The sequence below is a fragment of the Ailuropoda melanoleuca genome, chromosome 2, assembly GCF_002007445.2.
Source record: "Ailuropoda melanoleuca isolate Jingjing chromosome 2, ASM200744v2, whole genome shotgun sequence".
Taxonomy (NCBI): Eukaryota; Metazoa; Chordata; class Mammalia; order Carnivora; family Ursidae; genus Ailuropoda; species Ailuropoda melanoleuca.
In genome coordinates this window covers 130,034,430-130,054,465 of record NC_048219.1, presented here as the reverse complement: position 1 = coordinate 130,054,465, position 20,036 = coordinate 130,034,430, and the positions used below count along the sequence as shown (strand labels likewise).

Genomic DNA, 20,036 nt, shown 5'->3' with positions numbered 1-20,036 from the left:
TTTACAAATCTCCAAACTCTCTCTTGAATACATTGGGAAAAATATATAATCTACCTCATGAATTTAACCGTAGATTGCATCTATTTTAAACTGATCACTCTAACTTTTAACAAGTGAATACCTGCCCTGTGCCAAGTGCTGAGCTAGAAGCTGGGACAGAGAGAAGAGCCCTTGGTCCCTGTCCAGAGGGACACGAAATCCTAGGCACCACTGTGTGTGTTTCCATTGTTGTTGTTGTGAAATTATATAATCTGGCTCTAATTTCATATTCATACATTATGTTTATTTCCAATATCATTTTTTTTTAAAGATTTTATTTATTTGACAGAGATAGAGACAGCCAGCGAGAGAGGGAACACAAGCAGGGGGAGTGGGAGAGGAAGAAGCAGGCTCATAGCAGAAGAGCCTGACGTGGGGCTCGATCCCATAACGCCGGGATCACGCCCTGAGCCGAAGGCAGACGCTTAACCGCTGTGCCACCCAGGCGCCCCTATTTCCAATATCAATTTTTAATTAAGAATTCTATACTCATGGAAAAATATCTTTCATCCAGTTTGAAAAACAAAGGACAGTGTTTTGTTTTCCCTAGCCTGCCTTCTATTTTAATTGTAAAATGATTTTTATTTTTCAGAGTTCCTTTCAATTTTCTGCAAAGGATTTAACAATGGAATACAAAAATCTCAGGTATCTTCCTTTAGCTCATTTTTAAAATCTGCCTTTCAAATAACTTACATGTTTGTGTTTTATTTATCACCTTTACTGTTGCTACTAAATTAAAATTATTCTAGGAACAACTTTAGATTATATTTCCATTGCTCTTTTGACATTTTATTGATCAATATTACACTAAAGATATTAACTTTCTCTAGGATGCAGAAAGACTAAGAGAACTCCCACAAAAATTTCTACTGAATGAATTTCCCCACCTTCTTGGTGATTGTACACCTGCCTTCCTTATAAGGAGAACAAGGAAGTAAATCATGTTGGAGTTGCTTTTATACACAGCTTTCCTTCTTTACCTGTCCAGGTAGCCTGTTTTCATTTCAGTCTTAATGAAAACTTTTAAATTTACATCTCAAGTTTCTTTCCAAAGCAGTGTAAGTAGTATTTAACATTTTAACACCTCAAGAAAGAAAGACTTTAACGATGTTCAGCTTTGGTCTTATAATGCTGAAGGTAATTCATTTTTTAATCTGTCTGCACAGCGAGAACTGAAACGAATGGGGACTGAACTGCTTTGCCTGTTCTTTCTATTTCTAGGAAGGACTGATCACGTACAAGGTAAGACCTAAGCTCTCCCATATATTGCTTTCGTGGTATGCTTGACAAACCTGTCATTTGGTTCAGAAACTAGATCTGAAGTCTTTTTTTGTTTGATCTGTTCAATCGCTCGTTTGCCATTGAACGAACGCTTTAACAAATTGCAGGCAGAGGCAGGGCTGTTCCCACAGCAAATGCTCTAGGCTTCAGGTAAATAAATACAAAGGTTGTATGGGCATCTCAATGAGGAGAATTAAACCGCTTTACTACACAATAGGGCTCCTTAATACCTTCCTGACAACCATCTTGGTAACTTTTCTGGCAATTCTATTGAAAAGGGCTTCCACTTGAAAGGAATAATCTCGAGAAAGAAGAGCTTACTTTAAAAATTAAAAAATCATGCGTTTAAGAGACTCATTTTTTACTGGTTGCAAATAATTTTCAAAAATTAAAGTGGGTGATAGTGAATGAGGATAATAAACATAATGAATGGTCCTAAGTTTGTGAATGTTGAGATATTTGTATATTTTAAGAAAAAAAAAGGTCACTTTTGGCTAAAAAGACAAACCTATTCTCAATGTGACAGACATAAAATAAGAACTTTTTTAACGAGTTGCTAATGTTTTAAGGACTGATCTTTGAAGGCTAACATCAACTTTGATGTTGCTTCCTTCAAGTACTTTAAGAACTAGTCTTCTTTCTCGTAAATGAAAACGACTGCGCGTGTGCTGAATCCCTTGTGTCTTGCTGGGTTTAAACACAGGCGGCTGTGCCATGGGAGGTGCAGAGACCTGTGAAGACTGCTTACTCATTGGACCTCAGTGTGCCTGGTGCTCTCAGGAGGTAAACAACCTCAGCATGTTGGTAAAAACTGCAGTTACGGGTTCCGTGGCTTCCGCTGATGATCGTTCTCCTAGCGTCCTGCTTCCCGTGGGGAAAAGGAGTGAGACAAGGCAGGAAAGGAAAATAGAATTATCAGTTGGTCGTGGTGTCAATCCTGTGATTACTTCCAAAAATAGCCTGAGGAGGTAGCGAAGGTCAAATCATTGTGAAAAATACCTAACTTGGGTTCCTTTGTTTAACCTGATTCCTCCTATTTTAAAGTCATTTCTCACTGGTTACTGTCAAATGCCAAGGCTCTGAGTAATCAGAGATCATGGAGATGATATTTTCTAAAGTTAAATATACATTTGACTTCACTGTCATAATTGCATTCCATCTGGGAACCAGGATCCATTGGGAACCAGTGTTAGGTTCTAGGAGACATCTTCTAGGTTTGGGTCAAATTTTACTGCTCAGACAGTACCCGGTTCTTTTAAAAATTAAGCTTTCATGAGCTTGGTGACTGTACTGCACGGATGACAAAGCCCGAAACAGACATTCCTTATCTGATCAAACTGAAAAGTATGTGAAAGTAATATAAGGGATGGGGGCATGGGTAACAAGGAATCCCAAGTCACTGCCTCCTGTGACCCCTATAGAACAGTCTGTAAATGATTCCTGGTAAGAAAGAGCCACCTTAACTCTTTCTGGATTTAAAACAATTCTCTACCAAATCCCTTAAAGAGTGTCTGAGCACAAATGAAAGCATACCAATGCCACGTTCGGCAAGAACTGAGTAGCAGGCTCAAAGGGAAACGAGCCTGGGTGCCTGGCTCAGGAGGAGGTGATAACTATGAATACTCAAATTCCACATTGAATGTGTACCATGGAGGAAGGCCTCACAGACAGAGCACAACCCTAGCTTGCTCCCCCTCTACTGCCTTGACTGATGGACCATACATAAAAGTGCAAAAGAATTATGCTTTTTTGAGCTCATGTATCAAAAGTAGTTTTGAGAATATACCAAGAGGGAAAAACCCACATATTTTTTTTTTATGTTGACTCCATGAAGAAGACAGTATTAGATTCATGCCAGAGACAAAAAGCAGCAAATCAGTCTAACTATATGCATACCTGCAGAACTTTTATTTCACTGCATTCTTTTTTAGCATTCATTTAAGAGAGCTTCTTGTTACTACTGATAGCTTTACCATGGATGATAGCTGTTAGCCATATCACTGTCAATTTTTTTTTAAAGATTTAATTTATTTATTTGAGAGAGAGAAAGAGAGAGAGCACACATGCACAAGTTGGGGGGAGGGGTGGAGGAAGAGGGAGAAACAGACTCTCAGCTGAGCGGGGAGCCCACCGCGGGGCCCGCTGCAGGGCTCAATCCAGACCCTGGGATCATTACCTGAGCCCAACGCAGACACTTAACTGACTGAGTCACCCAGGTGTCCCACAAATTACCACCAATTTTTAAGGCCAGATTATTCTAAATGCATTCTAACAGTAGAAATAGTAGAGGAAACTGAAGCAAAAAGTACATTAGGCCTCCTTTTAGAGCAGATTGAAAAAACAGGGTTTACGGTTAACACCACCTCTGATGCATTGGCCAGCACTGTGGTTAGAGGTGGTAGCAGTGACACTGTGCTGAGAAGCATCCTGAGGCCTTATCAAGACACTGTTTGCCTTGAATATACCAGGGGAAGTCACAGTGTTCATTATGCTTTGCCTAAGGCCTCAGATACACACAGGTCTGACTAAAAGAGATAATGAGTTATATTGTAAAAAATCAATTTCAGGGGAGCCTTCGCGGCTCATCTGTCAAGTATCCGACTCTTGATTTCAACTCAGGTCATGATCTCATGGTCATGGGACTGAGCCCCACATTGGGCTTCATGCTCGGCGAGGAGTCTGCATGAGATTCTCTCTCTTCCCCTCTCCTTCTGCCCATTCCCCTACTCGTGCTCTCTCTCTGAAATAAATAAATGAAACCTTTAAAAATCAATTTCAGAAGAAATGTAAATTTTCTAGTTGGTGAAATAGCTAGAGTGGCTTAGACTTGTAAGAGATGAGGAAAAACAATATGAGTATTGGTTCGCTTCTTTCCAAGCATGACAGTCACTGAGCCCCAAGCTTGACTTTGCCTAGAGCTACAACAGCTCTAGAGCAGCCTTGGCCATCAGGTAAGACGGATCAATGGTGCAAGGTTATAATGGCCATATCTCTGCCTGGAAATATTCATCTCACTGTCTCCAATTACCAAGTGGATCAGAAGGGTCCTGGGAAACTCCTGAGTCCTACACAAAAAACCAGTCTTTTATACCATATTTTCTTTTCTTTCCTTCTCCACCTCCAAATCTTGGAGAAAAGTTCTAAAAGACCTTGAACTGGAACAGTGAGACACTGAGTTTAAAGTCCCCAAGACGATGACTTTAGTGAGGTAAAGCTGCTATAGAAGTGTAATGATGCATCCACGAATTAAACCGGAACAGAGAGCTAGATAGCGAGATGTCATAATTTTTTGCCCTTTCAGGCCTCACGGGATAGTCTCTCTTTGCCACCAGATTTGGTAATAGACACGCTGAGAGCTAAGATAGTCCAGGAGCCTACAGGTCAACCCAAACAGATAAATTCATGGGATGATATTAACTCTAGAACCCAACTGTTTCGAGAATCTGGTCATGGCACAGAAGCAGCTTTAAAGAAGTGAATATTAAAAACAAAATAGCAATACCAACAAATAAAAGACTGTTAGGTGAATTCAACTGGATATAATTAAAAGGAGTATCCAATTTTACTCAGAATTTTACTGGCAGAATTCTCTGGTTATTCTGCTAAAACTTAATTTTAGACCTACAATTAACATCAGGCACATGGGAGTATGATAAACTGAGTGTGGCAAGATACCTAACTACCAAAACAAGCAAAAAAATTTTTTTTGTCTTATAAACAAATGGACATTTGTCTTCTTTTTCTCTTTGTCTTTTTTTTTTTTTTTAGAATTTTACCCATCCATCTGGAGTTGGAGAAAGGTGTGATACCCCAGCAACTCTTTTAGCTAAAGGATGCCAACTAACTTTCATCGAAAACCCTGTCTCCCAAGTAGAAATACATACAAATAAGCCTCTCAGTGTAGGCAGACAGAAAAATAGTTCTGACATTGTTCAGATTGCGCCTCAAAAGTTGACTCTTAAATTGAGACCAGGTATGTTATGATTTACATGAGCATTGGCTCATGTAAATAAATCTCGTGCCACACATGGCAATACCATTATTATGCTAACATATCTTGTACCATCTTACATATCATTGATTATTATGACTCAGATTTCCCATTCTTAAGGAAATAGAGAATCGCTGGCTTAATACACTTTTCTTCATTCATATCGGTCACTTATACTCCAAATGCGTTACTAAAATAAGCTTATCTAATAGTAAGCATTTGAATTACTCAGATGTTGAATTACTCAAATGTGCTTACCTCACATTTCTTTAAGCATTGTAATGTAGCTTTAAACCCCTCTTTATTTTCTTCTCTTTTGCTAAAACCACATACAAAAAATTTGGCTTATCTTCCATCTAAATGGATGCTAGTTCTCCCAAGGAGATATAAAATATCCTAAGTTTTACCTCCTTCGGTAGCTCTAAATGCCCTGCTGAAAGATTTTCATGGGCCCATTCACTTGTAAACCAGTGAGTTTATGAAATCCTAAGTATCTTAATTAAGTTCTCACTGAAATGAAATAGCCCGGTGGTCCAGTAATTGGCCACTCACAAAGAAGTCTCCATGTATTTTTATGGATTTGCTTTTCTCGTGGGGGCTTTGCAGGCAGTGAACAGACTCTGCAAGTGCAAGTCCGCCAGACGGAGGATTACCCGGTGGACTTGTATTACCTCATGGACCTCTCAGCCTCCATGGATGATGACCTCAACACAATCAAGGAGCTGGGCTCCCTGCTTTCCAAGGAGATGTCTAAATTAACCAGCAACTTTAGACTGGGCTTCGGCTCTTTTGTGGAAAAACCTGTCTCCCCTTTTGTGAAAACAACACCAGAAGAAATCGCCAACCCTTGCAGGTAAGTAAATGATTCTCTGGCATCTTTGAACACTGATTTCCTGTAGAGATAGCCCCGCTCTGAGCTGCACTTGGCAGGAGCTTGCTAGCTCCCTGACATTTCCCTCCTGCCAGGCTGGATCTCAGCAGCTCTCTCAGTTGCCTGGGCTCCTTGGAACCAAGTTGACTGCATCTTAATACCTGGTTCTAGTCTTGGGTTCTTGCAGCATCCTCACATCTGTCTTCCTGTGCAGCATCTTTTTCAGGATGTGGCAACTTTGGCTTTATGTTTTGTAGACTAGGGAAGCAAGTCTTTCACTATAGGTTCCGATGGCTTGTGTCCATCCACAGCCCCTTAGAGACCCTCTAGGACCAATGACCACAGCTTTCTGAGGCTGTTGGAGAGTAACTTGCACTTTCTCAGAGTATCTTTCTCCACTTCAATGACTTCTGCCAAAATAACGATTTGTGCAGCTCCTTCTGACATACTTTGGGAAATGTGGATTTCTCTTACTGCTTGAAGAAGGAATTTGCAGCCTTCACCGCTCTCCAATTCAGTAGGAAATTAAGCCTTATGGACCCCATTATAATCTGTTATTATCAGCTATTAAAACCGTTTATTATCCAGGTGATGACCAAGGGCAAGTTGCTTTGTGATGGCTTACCTGTAGAGTCAACGACATGTTCAGAATCAAATTATTCAACATCTTTCTATTAAAAAGAGCTACTGTTTGCTCTAGGCCAAACTCTGTGCTGAAGGTTTCACATACATGACCTCATTCAATCTTCATAATAAGAACAGTTCAAAGCAGGTTTTATCATAATAGAGGCTCTGCGAGGTTAGTAATTTTCCCAAGGCCGCATGACTAATCAGTGATCTGTACCAAATCTGGGTTGGTCCCAAACCAAGCCCCTTACTACTATGAATTTAGTATATATGCAATGACTTTCCAAAAATATATTGACTTTTAATACTTGTATACAACCAAGGCATCAATCTCTAAAAGACAAACACCTTTTTAATATCATTTAAAAACATTTCAATGTGGTTCCTAACTAGAATCTGACACAGTCAAAATAATTTGACCATGAAAGGAATTCATCACTGATTGTAACTGTTAGGGAACTGTGTTTGGTTCCAATCATCAGAGATAGTGGCTTAAAAAGAGAGAGTTGTTGTTTTTCTTTTCTTTCTCACATGAGGGGCGTCTAGAGAAAGGCAATTTGGGGCTGGTATGTCAGCTGGGATCTGGGTTTTTCTGCTTTCTCCTCTGTCATATTGGCTCTTGGATTTTATCGTCAAGGCCCAAGGAGTTTTCTGGGATGCTACTCATCACTTCTTCATTCCAGGCAGGAAAGAAAGAGGAAAAGAGGGGCAGATCAATAAAGGGCACTGTCTTTCTCCCCACCTTTTATTTTGAGGTATAATTGACATGTACCAAGATGCACACATCAGAAATGCTCAGTTTGATGAGTTTTGACAATTGAATATACCAACGTAATTACCACCCCAAATGGGATGTAGAACGTTTCCATCACCTTAGAAAGTTTCTTTGTGCCCTATTATAGTCAGTTCTGCCCCCTCATAGGTAACCACTTTCTGGTTTCCATAATTTAGATTGGTTTTTGCCTATTCTTGGATTTCAGATAAATGAGATAATATAGTATATATCTTTTATTTCTGGTTTCTTTTGTTCAACATAATGTTTCTGAGGCTCATCCATAATTTTGTATTTATCAGCAGTTTGTTCCTTTTTGTTTTAAGTAATAGTCCACTGTATGTATTTACTATACTTCATTTATTCATTCTTTCGTTGATGGACATTTGAGTTGCTTCTCACTTTTGGGCTATCATGAAAAATGCTGCTATGATCGATCACTTGCCTATAAATTTTTGTGCGCATGTATGTTTTTGTTTCTCTTGGGTAGATACATAGAATTGGAATTACTGAATTGTGTAATAAGTGTCACATTAATTTTTAAAGGAACTATCAATTTGTTTTCCAAAGTAGATGTGATGCATCATTTCACATTTCCATCAGCAATGTGTGAGGGTTCCAATCATTCCAAATCTTTGATAACACCTAGTATTGTCAGTCTTTCTAATTTTAGTCTTTCTGATAGCTGTGTATCTTATTGTAGCTTTAATTTGCATTTCCCTTGTAACAAAAGGTGTTGAGCATCTTTTCGCCTATTTTTCTCCCATTCCCATATCTTATTTTGTGAAGTATCTTTTCAAGTTTTTTGCCCGTTCTTAAAAATTAGATTTTCTTCTTAATATTGTGTCATATGAATTCTTTGTATATCCTGGATAAAAGTTCTTTGCCAAATACATGCTTTCTAAATATTTCTTCCCAGTTTGTGGGTTGTGTTTTTATTTTTCTAGTAATGCCTTTGGTCAAGGAAAAGTTTCTAATTTTGTTGGAGTCCAATTTGTCAATTTTTAATTTTATGGTTAGTGTATTTTTTGTCCTAAAAAATCTTTGCCTAACCAAATATCCCAAATATTCTTCCTATTTTTCTTCTAGAAACTTTATGGTTCAAGCTCTTGCATTTAGGTCTATGACCCCAAATTCGTTTTTATATTTGGAATGAGGAAAAGGCTTAGATTTGTCTTTTGTTTCCATGCAAATAGCCAATTGCTCCAGCACTACTTGTTAAGCAAGATTTTCCTTTACACATTGAATTACCTTTATGCCTTTGTTAATAAGCAATTGAGTGCATATGTATGAGGGTAATTCTGGACACTTCATTCTGTTCCACTGATCCGTTGAATAGACCCATGTAACCACCAATGCCTTACCGTCTTTCTTACTGCAACTTTACAAAAAGTCTTGAAATCAGGAGTATAAATCCTCCAACTTTGTTCCTTTTTTGTTTTGCTATTCTAGATCCTTTGCATTTCTGCAGAAATTTTAGAATCACATTCTTGATTTCTTCAAAAAACATGCTGAGATTTTGATTTGAATTGTATTGAAATCATAGGTCAATTTAAGGATAATGGACATCTTAAAAATTAGGGATAATGGACATCTTCAAAAAACATGCTGAGATTTTGATTTGAATTGCATTGAAATCACAGGGCAATTTAGGGATAATGGACATCTTAAAAATACTGAATGTTCCAATCATTGCATATGACGTATATTTCCATTCATTTAGATCTTGTCTTCTTTCTGTCAGTAATGGTTTGTCATTTTCAGGGTAGATTTTCTACATGCCCTTTGTTTGATTTATTCCTAGGCTTTTTTAAAAAATGTTATTGTTAACGGTGTTTTCTACTTGTTTGTTGAAAACATATAGGAATGCAATTGATTTTGCAGACTCACATTGTATTCTGCAAACTTGATAAATTTTCTTGTTAGTTCTAGTGTAATTTTTTATACATTTCTTAGAATTTTCTCTGTACTTGATCATGTCATTTATGAGTAACAACTTCTTCCTCTTCCAATATGTATATCATTTTGTTCTTTTTCTTGCCTTATTGCACTGATTAGGGTCATTTTAAATAGAAGTGGAGAGAGATGTCATTTATGTTGCTTGTGATTTTAGAAGGAAATCTTCAGCATTTCACCATTGATTATGTTATTAGCTAGTGGTTTTTTGGATTCCTTTTATCAGATCAAGGAAGTTCCCTTCTATTCCTTGTTGGGTAAAATTTTTTAAAATCATTAATGAATGTTAAATTTTATTTCCTCGATTTAAGGAGTTTTGCCAGAAATTTTCCCCACCTCCTTATAATTGCATCTTATTGGCAGGACTTTGTTGCATGGCCACTGCTAGTTGCAAAGGAAATATATTGTTACCCCAAAAAAAGCCAGGATTCTATTAGTAGGGAAGAAAAAAAAAGAATGGATCTTTCTAGCAGTTCCAACAACACTGAACAGATTTCTAGAGAACAGATTTATGCTGTATAATAAATAGTAAGATATGATTACTGTTATCAGTTGTTTGATTCGCTTGTAAAGTGAAATAAACTTGGTTCTAAAAGCCTCCTAACTGTTTAATATGAAAGTGTTTCTAATGCTCTGGCCTTTTTTTGTTTTTAATCAGAGAATATTGTACCTGTTTAAAATCTGTATTATTTAGATCTTTGGTATGTTAGATGTCTTTCTCCTGCAATAAGCTTTAGTAAGGAGTCTAGCAGTGTAGTTTCATTTAGGATTACAAAATGCTACCTCTGTCTCAGAGAGCTTGTTTAAAATCATTCTTTCTGTCACAGGCAGATAAAATGTAGTAATATGAAATACAATAAGGACAATGAGAAACAATGAGTAAGGAATGTTGCCAGAGAAAACAATTAAAATTAACAAATAAATGGTTCAGCTAAGCGGGCAGCCCATCATCTAACAATAAGACCCTGACTTTAATCAGGTTCCTAGAAAATAGAAAGCAGTTTGGCTTTTCATAGTTCTGATTGCATTTCATTCATGCATTCATTTATTCATTCATTCATTAGACAAAAATTTACTGTGCTCCAACTCTGTACCAAGCATTGTGCTAGGCATGAGGATATCTGGAAGAAAAAGATTTGTATCCAGTCCTCAAAAAGCTGAAATTCTTTGGGGACCAGGTGCTCAGTACAGCATGGTGATTTAAGAACATGGGCTTTGCAGTCAGCCCTGGATTTGGTTCTGACTCATCTACTCACTTATAACATCACGTTAGGTGAAGAATTTCACCCTCAAAGCTTTAGTTTGGAATAGCCACACTGATCATACAGAGCGGTCGTAAGGATTGGGTGAGATAATGAAGCATTTGGTCCTGGGCTTGTCAATGAAGCACTCCATAAATGGTAGTTACTACCAACACCAATACACTCAAGTTAGGGGGAGACCAGACCACTGCATAAGGTGTGGTAATGGGGTCCCAAAGGAGGATCACACATTTGATCTCTTGAAAGGTCAATATTTTCCCATTTTCTAAAGGTGTTTCCTTACTCTTATTGGCAAAATTCACCATTAGTTAAAATTATAAATAATAAGTTCTTTCCTGCAACATTATATTTTTTCCTTGCCCATCACATTCTTAATTTTTCCACTTTCCCTGTCCAGATACCACCTCCCAGACATATACACACCAAGAACTCAAATACCAAACATAAAAGTCAATCCTTTGATCAATCCAAACCTTATAATTATAGAATAAAATGTTCTTTAGTAGGAAGGCAATGAGAGGTAAGAGGAAAGAGTGTGGAGTTTTTCAGACCTGGGTTTAAATCATAACCTTGGACAAACAACTTACTCTCTTTGAGTTTGATATCTTCACCTATAAATGTGGACAATAATATTCACATCCTGGGGTAATCATGACAATTAAGCTCAGACTACAACAAACAAGTATTAATTTTCTTCCTCTCATCAACTCTTAGTATCTCTAGTTATTTTAAAATAGCGTCTCAAACTTCTAGATGTCAGGACTTTCTTACACTTTTAAAAATTAAGACCCCCAAAGAGCTTTAGATTATGTGGGTTTTATCTATCAATATTTAGCATATCAGAAAATAAAACAGAAAAATTTTAAATAATTACTTACTGTTTTGTTTAATAATAGCAATAAAAACACACTGCACATTACTATAAAAGCACATCTTTATTACAAATAATTATATTTTTCACAACAAAACAAAAATTAGCAAGAAGAGTGGCACTGTTTTACATTTTTACAAATCTCTTAAAATATCTGGTTTAATAAATATCTGGTTTAAGACAACTGGATTCTCATATCTTCTTCTGCATTTAATCTGTTGCAATATTTTGTTTTGGTTGAACTCCATGAAGAAAGACCTCACATAGATATATAATTGGAAAAAAGAAAAGCATTTGATATCTTTTGGCAATGTCTGTGGACATTCTTCTTTGATACTAAGTTCAAATTAGACAAGAGGTAAAAGTTAGTTTTAAGGGGCATCTGAAACAATTTCAGTGAACTTTTCATAAAGCCATTGGCCTGACTTGCAGTATTTTTTAAAAAGATTTTGTTGGGGCGCCTGGGTGGCACAGTGGTTAAGCATCTGCCTTAGGCTCGGGGCGTGATCCCGGCGTTATGGGATCGAGCCCCACATCAGGCTCCTCTGCTGTAAGCCTGCTTCTTCCTCTCCCACTCCCCCTGCTTGTGTTCCCTCTCTCGCTGGCTGTCTCTCTCTGTCAAATAAATAAATAAAATCTTTCAAAAAAAAAAAGATTTTGTTAATTTGTTTATTTGAGAGAGAGCTTGCAGGTGGTGGGAGGGGAAGAAGGAGAGGGAGAAGCAGAGAATCCCAGCAGACTGTGCTGATCAAGGAACCTGGTGCAGGGCCAGTTCCCACAGCCCATGAGATCATACATGACCCAAAATGAAGAGTCAGAAGCTTAACTGACTGAGTCACCCAGGTGCTCCTGTCTTGCACTCTGAATGGCTCTTTTACTATGTATGTGATTTTGTAATATAATGCTTTGGCCACTTGGAAAATATTGTTTCAGTGAATTGTGTAGATCTTCCAAGTTTCATGACATAGTATAAAGAAAGTCTCATTTGTTAATATCACCATAAATCTCATCAGATAAATCTTGAAGTACTGAGAAGCTATTAATCTCATGGGTACAGATTAACGTTTTCCAAAACTTTGATTTTCTAGTTACCTCAAATTTTATCATTGGCCACAAATACTGACAGTTGTCTTCCTTGAACTGGCAGGCTTTCCTCATGTTTAAGAACCGGTCTGCTAAGTACCCATGTTGGAATAATAGTCTGGGTTTAAGCATTCATTCGGGTAAAAACATTCTATAAAAAAAGGGCCAGTTCAGCTCAAATAATTGCAAACATTTTTTTTTCACTATAAACATTGTACTTTGGTATGCTGCAGAAATGCTATATGTGCACTTTCCATGTAATTACACAGAAATCTTTTTTTAATTATTTAATTACTTATTTTTAAGTACACTCCATGCCCAAGATAGGGCTCAAACTTGTGACCCCAAGATCAAGAGTCACATGCTTTACCAACTGAGCCAGCCAGGTGCCCCAGAAATATATATAGATATAGATATATATATTTTTTTTTTTTGGTAAGATTTTATTTATTTATTTATTTGAGAGAGAGCGCGCTCACACACAAGCAGGGGGAAGGGCAGAAGAAGAAGCAGACTCCCCACTGAGCAGGGAGCCCCACATGGGGCTTGATCACAGGACCCTGAGATCATGACCTGAGCTGAAGACAGCGGCTTAACCCACTGAGTCACTCAGGTGCCCCAGAAATATGTATTTTTTAAAAACATGTATTCAAGGGTGTAGACTTAATAAAATTAATAACTTTTACTGCTTTATCAAAGATAGTCAAATGAAACTAGCAATTTTATTATGATGCCAGGAAAAAATCATAAGGACTACTAGCTGGTTTCAAGCCACTGCTTTGATCCATGTGAAGGCATCAGCAGTTTTACTTACCATTGCTTTTGCAGCATCAGTGCAAATGTCAACACAGTGAAAATGACAACTCTTTTATTATTATTAGAAAATAGTTTGACCTAAAAGCCTCTCTGAAAATGTCTGAGAGACCTTTGTGGGTCTGTGCACCACACTTTTAAAACCTCTGTTGTTTTAATCTAATTTCAATGCTTTTTGGAATAGCTTTCTTTCTTTATCTCCCTTGGATGTAGAGTCACTAAAAAATTTTATTTCACCATGTAAGAATGCTGAAGTGGTTTATATTTTTAAAGAAGTTTTCCTTAGGCTGTTATCTAAGACACAGTAACAAGAATATATTTTCTCCATTTCTATATTTGCAGATAGGCTGTAATGTGCATTTAAAAATATTTAATAGCACAAAGGTCAAATTTCCTTCCTCTATCAAACACTGTGAGAGATTTCTTTTTTAACATTATTCCATATGTGCTATGTTTTGTTTCAGGTTTTGTTTGTTTTTTAATATGACACCAACAGTGAGGGATTCATCGTAATTTTGCAAAAGAGGAAACAGAACCATGAAATGCTTAGATTTCTTCTATGCACACACACATAAATATATATGAGTATACAGAATAGGTTCTTATTGCAAAGGTAATAGAAGCCCATGTGGGAATGCAGACAAAAAGAGGAAAAGGGAAATTATTTCTAATCCCACTCAAAAAGATGGTGTTAGCCATTTGGCATGTATCACTGTAATCTTAATTTATGTATATTTATTTAAAAATCTAACCAAAAATATAAACAGCATTTTTGTATACTGTGTTTCATAATTATTCTGCATTTTAAATGCCAATCTATTGTTATCTAGGGACTCAAAATCAAATTATTTGGTGATGAGTACATACTTCCTTCAATTGCTATGCTAAAAAAGTAACAGCCAAATATGAGCCCCTATTAGAGGAAGGACTTCGACCAAAACAGGGAGGGTCTACACTCAAAATTTCCTGGCATGACCCAAGTCTGACATTCTGCTTTGCTTTAGTTACATGCGTCTCACAGCACAGGGGCCTATTTATTGAATTAAACTAACATTTCATTCCACTTTCCAAAAGCACAGAGTTCTAGTAGGATCTATCTAGCAACTCTAACCAACAAACGTGTAAATTTCTTACAAAAAGATAGGAATGCTAGTTCTTTGGTTTCAGAAGATGCTCAGTTTCCAAGAGCAGTTAGATTACAGGGACAACAGTACATGTCACATAGTTACATGCTTTTTATCTCATGTAACCTTCACAAGAACTTTGTGAAGTCGATAGTATTATCAGTCTCATTTTACAGATGAGGATCTGAGGCCCAGCAGTGGTAAGTAGCTTGCCCAAGAATAGATAACTGTTCAGTCTTTTTATTCTAAATTGAATGCATTTTTTTCCAACACACAACTATTTAAAATGCTATTGGAGCAATTAGAACAAATGCTAAATCATTGCCATTTAATAGGTAACAATTTGAAAAGAAAATTAAACCTCTTCCTCTTTAAAAAATGTCTCATATTTGAAGGTTGAAAAACACTTGACTGCATAAAAAGTTTTAAGGTATATATCCCAAAACAGCATAAACAAAATTAAAAGACAAACCACAAAGACAAAAGGTTAATATTTTTAAGAGAAAAGGTTCTTAAAATTAAGATCGAAAATAAAAAATATTCCAATAAGAAAATGAGCAAAGGATGGAAGCTGGTAATTGGCAAAAAAAGAAATACAAACCGTCAATAAATATGTACAAATGCACAGTCTTAGTAGCAATAAAATGGAAATTAAAAATTAAGTTAAGATGTCATTTTTAACTAATCATCTGATATATTTTTATTTTTTTTTTTTTTCATGATGTAACTGATACAAACTTCTTGGAAAGGAGTTTGCTAATATGGACTGAAAAGTAACCCAGTAATTTCCCTTGAAAGAATCAATTCTAAGCAGAGATATAATAGAATCCGAAAGGTGTATGCAGAAGGATCACTACATTATTTAATTACAGAAAGATTCATGAAATAAATTTTTAGTAATAGATTATCAAACTGTGATATATCTTGTAACTATTAAAATTTAGATTTTTATTTTCTTCTTTACACTTTTATATTAACTCAAATTTTCTTCAGTGAACATGTATTATTCCTTTCATCAGGAAAAAAAAAACATATGATTCTAGATGTCATTGGCCAAATCCCTTTCTGTCCTCAAGTCTGTGCTAGACTCTGTGTAAAAGTGATTTATGTAAAAAATGACAGTACTGTTTACTAAGCACTTACCTGAAGAGCTCATTGTGCTGTGTGCTTTGCATATTTAATCTCATTCAGGCTTTACAACAATCCTACTAAATAGATACTATCTGTGGTCAGCACTTCAGAGCTTCAATGAAAGCTAATGCAAGATAATATAAGTAAGAGAATAAGACTGCCTTTTGAGAATTAAAGTTAAAAATAATGAGTCAGAAGGGAAAGACAAGAAGTTCCCCAGAAGCTATAGGCTGGCTCCTGGGCCCCTCGGACCAGGTGTCTTGACAGAGCTGAAAGAATGAACAGACATAGGTTTACTCATCGTAGGTTAGGGGAATGCGAAGAAAGAGCAGACCCATAGGCAAGTATGGGCCACATGCATCCAAAAGCCTTAGCCCAGGCTCTTCCAGAGTTCCCAGTCCTGTTGGCTACCAGAGCTTCCCAAATTTTTGTTAACTGAAAAAACCAACCACAGGTGAGGGAGGAGCCAGATATGACCAAGAGCATCCATTCTGGAGATGGCTTTCTTGGGACATCTCAGAGAGCTGCGGTCCTCCAACTACCCTTGTTCTGAAGCCTGAGGACATTTTGGATTATGACCTACTTTCCATGAAAGTCTACTGACAGGAAGAAAATAGCTACCTTTGCAGACACCAGCATTTCAGTCCCAGCAGAGCTCCACTTCCCAGTGTGAACTATTCCTTAGTCATTCTGATTGTATAGTAGATTCTCATCATTCGTGGGAGTCTTGCTCTATAAAGTCTCCTCAAACACTGACTTAGCCAATGCTAAAACTACTGCTCCAACGGGAAACACAGAATTAGGCTCATGTGAGCCTCTGGCCATTTTTTTTTTTCCAATTGATCAATACGTAACTTTATTTTCTGTGTCTTTCTGTTTAAAAACAACTGAATATATATCGTTGTTCATTAGCATTGTACTCACAGCCAACAATACTATATAAGTCACGCTAGAACAAAGCTTATCTAACACACATATTTTCTCTGTAAGGCCCATAACAGCCTTCCTGCACTAGACAACACTTCAACACTACACTTGAGGGCCATTCTAAGCAGCAAAATCACTAAAAAAAAGCACAAAAATGAAAAAAAATGGCACCAAATAGACCACGAAAGGGACACTTGTTTACAGTTGGAGAGCTGAAGCAAGAACACAGAGCCTTGTTTCACCTCCGCTGGGAACCTGCGAACCAGGCAACTCAAATTTTTTGCCACTCTGTGTGTGTACATGAATGATTCAGAAAATACTGAAGGTATTGACTGGGGGGTTAAAAATAAACTTTAGTGAGTAGGTGAATTTGCAAATATGGAATCTGAATACTGAAGACAGTCTACCTCAGGCAGATGAACTTGGTGGACAGGAGCCTCACTCTGAAAGACGCTCCAGCTCTTCGTGTGCTCGCAAGACAGGCCCCTGAACCTAGAAAGCTGCTCTTACAAGAGTCAACCAGCTCTCCCCAGGCGGCATAGCACAACCTCACTGGGGGCCACTCTTTGGTGTCTCTGTACTTCTATTCAACTGTTTTTCAAACATTAGAATGCATAAGGAAGATTTGAATGCATCAGGGAGCCCATCCCTCACATTTCTCACTTAGTAAATCTGGAAGAGTATCCCAGATTTTGCATTTATAACAAGTTCCCATGTGATGTTCGTGCGGCTTGTCCAGGGACTGCACTTAAGAACCTCTGCTCTGTACCATTATCTCCATTTTACAAATGAACACCTGAAGCTCAGAAGGGTTGAGTAACTTGTCCAAAGTCTCATCCACGACTACTAAGTGGCTTTCAGAATAAGATGTGGCTGAATTCGTGATCAGCTTTTTCTGTTCAACTGCAATATCTTTGGGGCAGATCTCATCCTAACATTTCTCCCATGTGTCAACTGTTTTAAGAGATAGTTTTATTCTTACCCACGTCCACAAAAGTCTGTTCAGGCATAGTCGAGTTGAGCTCCAGAACCAAGAGCCCTGTTGTGATTTTGGGGCCCTTGGCAGTCAGGGCTGGGAGTACAGGAAGGAGCAGAGAAGAAAGAAGATGGGTATCTCTCTCAATCTTGCTACAAGGTGACTCATACTTGATAACAGCTTAAGCTATTGGAATACAAAGGAATTGTTGTCATCACAGAAACTTAATGGTAGATTTTGGTTGAGAAGCACTAGAAGGTAGTGATTACACACACACACACACACACACGCACTTACACCACACACACACACAGAGGAGTGGGGAGTCCAACCTGATTATCTGTTATCTGAGCTTTAGCCAAAGTAAAATGCACAGTAAGCACTCAGTAGTAGCTAATACGGTCAATTTGGAAGGGATAAGTGGGAAATGCTGAAACAAGCTTAACGGGGAGACGGAGAACCAAGTTCCAGAGTCAGGCTCTTAAGGAAAATCCATCTTCACTTAAGATGAAGTTGCTAGGCTACTAGGTCCATTACTTGTGTGTCATATCATATTTCATTAAGAACATTTTCACATTTTACCTTTGCAGTAGTATTCCATACTTCTGCTTACCTACATTTGGATTCAAGCACATTTTGCCATTGACGAATGATGCTGAACGATTCAATGAAATTGTGAAGAATCAGAAAATTTCTGCTAATATTGACACACCAGAAGGTGGATTTGATGCAATTATGCAAGCTGCTGTGTGTAAGGTATGCTGAGGGCTAACACAAATTGCGTCTCTTATTAGCAAATCTACTTTGAAAAGCTTAGCTAACTTTATCTTTCCTTTAATCGCCATATTTTTACATTTCTTAAAACATAAAATTTCCAAAAATTTGTAATTTAGTCATGTTGAAACAGACACTTTTTTATGTCTGATATTCAAATAATCTAGTAACGTTAGAGTAGTGTTGGGAAAAATTGATTAATTGTCAAAGATCAAGATTAGATTATTTTTTAATTAACCATGGTAAAAATAAAAACCACAGGCAGAAATTAACGAAAAAAGTAAAAATGCCTTGAGTCAGTGTAAACTTCTACATAAGAATAGATATTTATTGTTTTGAAACAACAAAATTGGTGTCAGAAGCTACATTGTCCCTACAACAATGCAGGAACACCACTCCTCCTTGATAATCAGACAGGTATCAAAGGGAGTGATTGCCCTGTCTTCAGATGACAGCTCTTCCTGGAAAATACCAGGAAACAGACAGTGCTGAAAGTCCTGGATGGTTGGGGTGGTGGTGGGGGGCGAGGTATTAGGGAAGGAAGAAAAAGGATAAAGTGGGGTGGCCCTGCCAGGATGACTTTTTGTCCCACTAGTTCCTGAACTAATATCAATTAAAGGGGAGAGCTCTGCTAAGAAACAGACAACAGATCATCTTAAAAAGCCATATGCTGGGGATCATACTTTGATAACCATTTCCTATCTTTGTATTATATTTATAATTTTTGGATGGTATCAGTAGAAAGAGAAAAATGTGCCTAATTTTGGGTGACATTTTAATAAAACAGGCAACCTTTAAGTCCATTGTGCATTGCATTCTTACTAGCTTTTCTTCAGCTTGGATTTGGGATAATCTATGACCTCCCTCATTCCCTCTCCTCATTTTTCTGGTAAATTGAAAGTTGGACAGTAAAAATAATTAACTATACAAAAATCAAGATCAACTGGGTAGTGATTATAGTGGAACTATTTTTTCTGAAACATAAATCATCAGAAAGTGTTATCCAAGAAAAAGCAACTGCCATAGAATTTCATGTTTTAAATACATTAATAATCATCAACTCACAATAGATGAAAAAGGCCAAAACAGATAGATCTGCAATATAGTTTTTTGTAATCTGAATGTGTCCAGTCATAATTGATCTACTCTCAATAAATGCCTGCCTCTATTGCACATAACCCAAATGTTTCTTTCTCACTGTAGGAAAAGATTGGCTGGCGGAATGATTCCCTCCATCTCCTGGTCTTTGTGAGTGATGCCGATTCTCATTTTGGAATGGATAGCAAACTGGCAGGCATTGTCATTCCTAACGATGGTCTCTGTCACTTGGACAGCAAGAATGAGTACTCCATGTCAACTGTCTTGGTGTGTAACCTGCACTCTACACTGTTTCCAGGGCTGCAAGTAGGCAAATGAAGCAACAATCACTGCAATACACAGCATAACCCACATTTTTTTGGTGAAAACAGTGCACATTTTCTGCTTTGGGACGAACAAATTGCCCTTAGAGCTTCCCATAGGAACACAGGTGGGTGGTG

The 20,036-nt window shown here is 37.4% G+C and overlaps 1 protein-coding gene across 3 annotated transcripts in view; it reads left to right on the top strand.

The window, feature by feature from the left end:
* Positions 1-950: 950 nt before the first annotated feature.
* Positions 951-20,036, top strand: part of ITGB6 (integrin subunit beta 6) — a 78,971-nt gene continuing 59,885 nt past the window's right edge. For 2 of the 3 annotated variants that reach the window (XM_019809690.1, XM_019809689.2), the window contains exons 1-7: positions 980-1,097; positions 1,206-1,281; positions 2,024-2,103; positions 5,089-5,293; positions 5,918-6,164; positions 18,315-18,480; positions 19,702-19,863. In XM_019809690.1, the coding sequence (XP_019665249.1) occupies positions 1,053-1,097; positions 1,206-1,281; positions 2,024-2,103; positions 5,089-5,293; positions 5,918-6,164; positions 18,315-18,480; positions 19,702-19,863 (981 nt within the window). In that variant the 5' untranslated portion in view covers positions 980-1,052. Of the gene's footprint in view, positions 1,098-1,205; positions 1,282-2,023; positions 2,104-5,088; positions 5,294-5,917; positions 6,165-18,314; positions 18,481-19,701; positions 19,864-20,036 lie in introns of all 3 variants that reach the window. The other variant, XM_011236964.3, reaches the window with a different exon arrangement.